We start from the raw sequence: 3,943 nt of genomic DNA on the forward strand, positions 1-3,943 counted from the left end.
GAAATAATAGTGTGTGAGTTCTTTAGCATTTTGCTGTTATCAAACATAAGAAGTGGTGCTGACCAGCGTGCTTGTACCCAATCTCTTAAACGAGCGTATTACAGTGTTCCCGTGTATCTTATCAGTTCCAAGCATCATGCTAGAAAATGCTAGATAAAATTGGATTGCCTTCTCTTTTCAGCGTCCTCATAGGTGTTTAAACTTGCAAATGCTTTGGATTTCTCTCATCCTCCTTTGTTGATTTAAAATCCCGAAAAAGAGGGGCAATGATCACCAAGAATATTAAGTAGGCAGAACTAGAAAGGCAGTGAAGTGAAATCACTTACCATTTGGAAGGAGATAATTCTTCTCTCATCATCTAAGTGGAAATATGAAAGGCTATATCCTCCACTCATTAGACAGAAAAGTGAATTAAGTCAGGATACAAGTACTATCTTGTATGATTGTTAACTGATACCTGATGATCTAGTTGCATTTGGGGACTGAGTGATATTCTGGAATAACAAAATTCAGCTGAGTTTTCGGACACGTACATACATTATTCTTTGGCTAATGATTTGTACCTTGTATACAAATCAACAATTATGATAAAAAGCCTGGAGAGTAAAGAAAGCCAATAGCTTATAGCCAAATGAATCAACACGAAGATATCACTCTATTTCTGTGTACATTATTCGCGAGAATCCATTTCTCTCACACCAAGAGCCAAGCCAAGGTTTTATAACAGTGTACACAACTACTCAATCGCCTAGAGGCACATTAATCCTTCAATATCTCAATGCTACCTTTTGTTTTTAAGTAATCTACTATGCTGAGAATGTTACGAAATATGTTTCCTGATTCTTCCTCACCATTTAAGGGTAAGCTTTTAGTTCAATCTCATTTATATAAGTTGAAGTTCTTTCCTTTAGTCAGGACCAAACAACAACTGCATTGCCTCTTCGGGATAATCTTACATGCTTAGAACAAGATCCATAACAAACAGATATCAAACAAACACACAATTTTTTAATTTACTTTTTGGTTGATAATATCAAAGATATACATATATTATTATAGGTAGTAGCTCAAGAAACAAAAGATATTGTACTGATGCAATAAAAGATACACAAGTTAGCATATGAACATAAATAATATCTCAAAGAAATCCATATCTTTATAAACGCCTTACAGATTGAGACTAGTTCCATCAATGTTGGACCTGGAGTTTGATCTCCCAAAGCAACTATCAAAGCAGTCCAAATGCCTCAATTTCAGCAGCAGAAACAGCACAATACCACACCCAAATCCCAGTGCAGCACTGGAACCCGTCAATGAGACAGCCGCGCAAACCAACATGACAAAAGATTCTTCCTTTGAGTTCATATCCCTTGATGCCATAGCCAATTCAATCCCAGCAAACAACAGCAGCACCCCAAGTATCCCAATAGGAAACTGACTCAAAATCCTCACAAATGAGCTCCCAAATACCAGACCAAGAACCAGTTTCCCCAGTCCAAGAAACGCCACTGACGCGCCACTCCTCCCACCAAATCTATACTGTCCAGCCAGTCCTCCTGCCCCGTGGCAACACGGCATTGCTCCAAACCAACAACCAACCAAATTCATTAGTCCAACACTCACGGAAACTCTTGTAGCTGACACTTCCCTCTCTGGAAACAAATCAGCTGACAATTTACACACAGCGATCACCGAATTCAACACGGATAACGGAATCTGGGGAATCGCGCCCCGTAAAAACCCACTTTTCCAATCCTCCCATGTGATTTTCAAGATATGAATCTTCGATGGGCCGAATTTAATATCATGAATGATTGAAGGATCCCGAACGAAACAGAGGATCAATCCCAGCAAAAACACTATAAGAGCTGCCGGAATTGCTGACAATGTTCGTAATCTACGACGAACTCTACCATCCCTCCCATCCTCCTCCTCCTCGTCCTCAACAACTTCACCAGAGCCAGTGACGAGTATAAGAAAAGATATGGAAGCAAGAGCCAGAATACGTCCATCAAGGCCAAGCCACGGACGTGGGTTCGTCGTACTAGCCTTTGTAGTATTAAAGTCTTGGTCATACCGTATATACTTGATCGCCGTAAATGCAAACGCAAGCCCCTGAGAAAGCTGAACACCCCGAACAACAGGGAGAGGAATGAAGTGGTAGAAGAAGGACATAAGTCCAGTAGCTCCAAGGAAGAAAAGAGTACCAGCAGTGCAAATTCCGGCAGCAGCAATTTGAGGAACAGTAAGATGAGGTATCTCAGAAACGGCAACAGCAGCAATGGACTTCATGGGTTGAACAGGCATAGGGATACCGAAAATAGCACCAGTAATAATGTTGTAGAATGCAGTGAAGATAAGTGTAGTGCTGAGATCGAGATTGCTGACTAAAGTGAGTGCTAAGACGATAGGGATGTAAGTGCCTAAGTCACCAACGGAGCCGCCGAGTTCGGAGAGTAGAGAGGTTTTCAGGCGGAGGGAGCCGGCGAATGGAGCGGCGGAGAGGTGGCTGCGCCACCAGTTGCGGCGGAGGAGGGGAGTAGTTTGGTTGGAAGTTCGGTCAGCCATTTTTAGTCAGTGGGAGTTGGCAGGTGAGGGACTGATAACAAATGATTGATGAAAGTCGCGCACACGCAAACAGAGAATACTTGATAGTACTATTTCTTTATTAAACTATATATATAAAAAGATAAACAAACATTTTGATAATTAATTATTTTCTATAATTACATACTTTGAGCTAAGCTTTTATAGCGAAAAAAAAAAATGGAGCTAGAATTTTAAGATCTATGGGTTAATTTTTAAAAGATAATTTGTTGGATTTTAGATAAATTATTAACTTGTAAGCACAATTAAGGTTAACATTTGCCGCAAATGTTATGGTATTTTTAAGATTAAAAGTTCTAAAAAGTTTTATGGCAATATAAATGTTACTCCTTTTATTTCAATTTATGTAATTCTCTTTGTTTTTAGTTCGTCAAAAAAAAAGATATCTGTTGATGATTTAAAATAATAATTTAACTTTAAATTTTCTATTATATTCTTGATAAGATGATTTATAAATATTTATGACTTATTTTATATGATAAATTTTATTGGTTCTTAAGCTCAGTGCTTAGTCAGTCAAATATATAGATATTTTTTGTTGTTTATAGGATAATTAAAACGTATATCAAGCACTAATTCGGCTACAAACCTTTTAACTGGTAAAAGTTGGAATATTTTTATATGCTTTTAGGATATGTGAAGAAGCATCGATATTCCCCATCTGTGATAGTAGCAGTTAATGGCCAATTGCTGGAGAATTAAAGGCCGATTAGGAAGGAGTAGCACAAGTACATTTTTATAATTAAAAAAAATTAATTTTTATAATTACATACTTTGAACTGAGCTTTTATAGCAAAAAAAATAAAAGGGAGATAGAATTTTAAGTTTTGTCAGTTTATTTTAAGAAGCCAAATCAAGTGATTTATTTAAATACAAATACAAAAAATTGTGTCCGAAATACTAGTAATGCTAACTTGCACGCACTGTAATAGTTTTTTTTTGAGGTTTTCCATCTGATGTTCGATGCCTGCATTGGAGCCCAAATTAATTCGGATCACGTATTGCAGGGCCATTAAGGTGGTAACGCTCCCAACAGAGTTTTCTTCATACTCAGGATCAAATCCTCGACCTCTGATTGAGGGTGAAGTAGCTCATCTACTGCACCATGCACCACAATCCATGTTGGTAACATTAATGTTGATATAGTAGGAAAGCACAAATAAAGTGTCTTCCAATACGCTTTGCCCGATTGCTGGAGAATTAAAGTCCAAGATAAGGAAGGAGTCAGTACAAGTACAATTGTCGAGCTGTTATTGACCAATTCAATAGTGATCTCGCACAATCAGCTCTTCCCAGCACCAAAGGTCAAGCATATATTATATGCTAAAATTGTGAC

The 3,943-nt window shown here is 37.8% G+C and overlaps 1 protein-coding gene across 1 annotated transcript; it reads right to left on the bottom strand.

Annotated features, from left to right (window-relative positions):
* Positions 1 to 988: 988 nt before the first annotated feature.
* On the bottom strand, positions 989 to 2,660 carry LOC107861893 (molybdate transporter 2). Its single transcript, XM_016707274.2, has one exon. The coding sequence runs from the start codon at positions 2,566 to 2,568 to the stop codon at positions 1,168 to 1,170; it is 1,401 nt and encodes a 466-aa protein (XP_016562760.1). The 5' UTR covers positions 2,569 to 2,660; the 3' UTR covers positions 989 to 1,167.
* Positions 2,661 to 3,943: the final 1,283 nt, after the last annotated feature.

This window comes from Capsicum annuum, chromosome 3 (genome assembly GCF_002878395.1).
Source record: "Capsicum annuum cultivar UCD-10X-F1 chromosome 3, UCD10Xv1.1, whole genome shotgun sequence".
Lineage (NCBI taxonomy): Eukaryota > Viridiplantae > Streptophyta > Magnoliopsida > Solanales > Solanaceae > Capsicum > Capsicum annuum.

Bases quoted from the DNA above. Each gene is read 5' to 3' on its own strand.
- LOC107861893 (XM_016707274.2), bottom strand. From the start codon at position 2,568: ATGGCTGACCGAACTTCCAACCAAACTACTCCCCTCCTCCGCCGCAAC.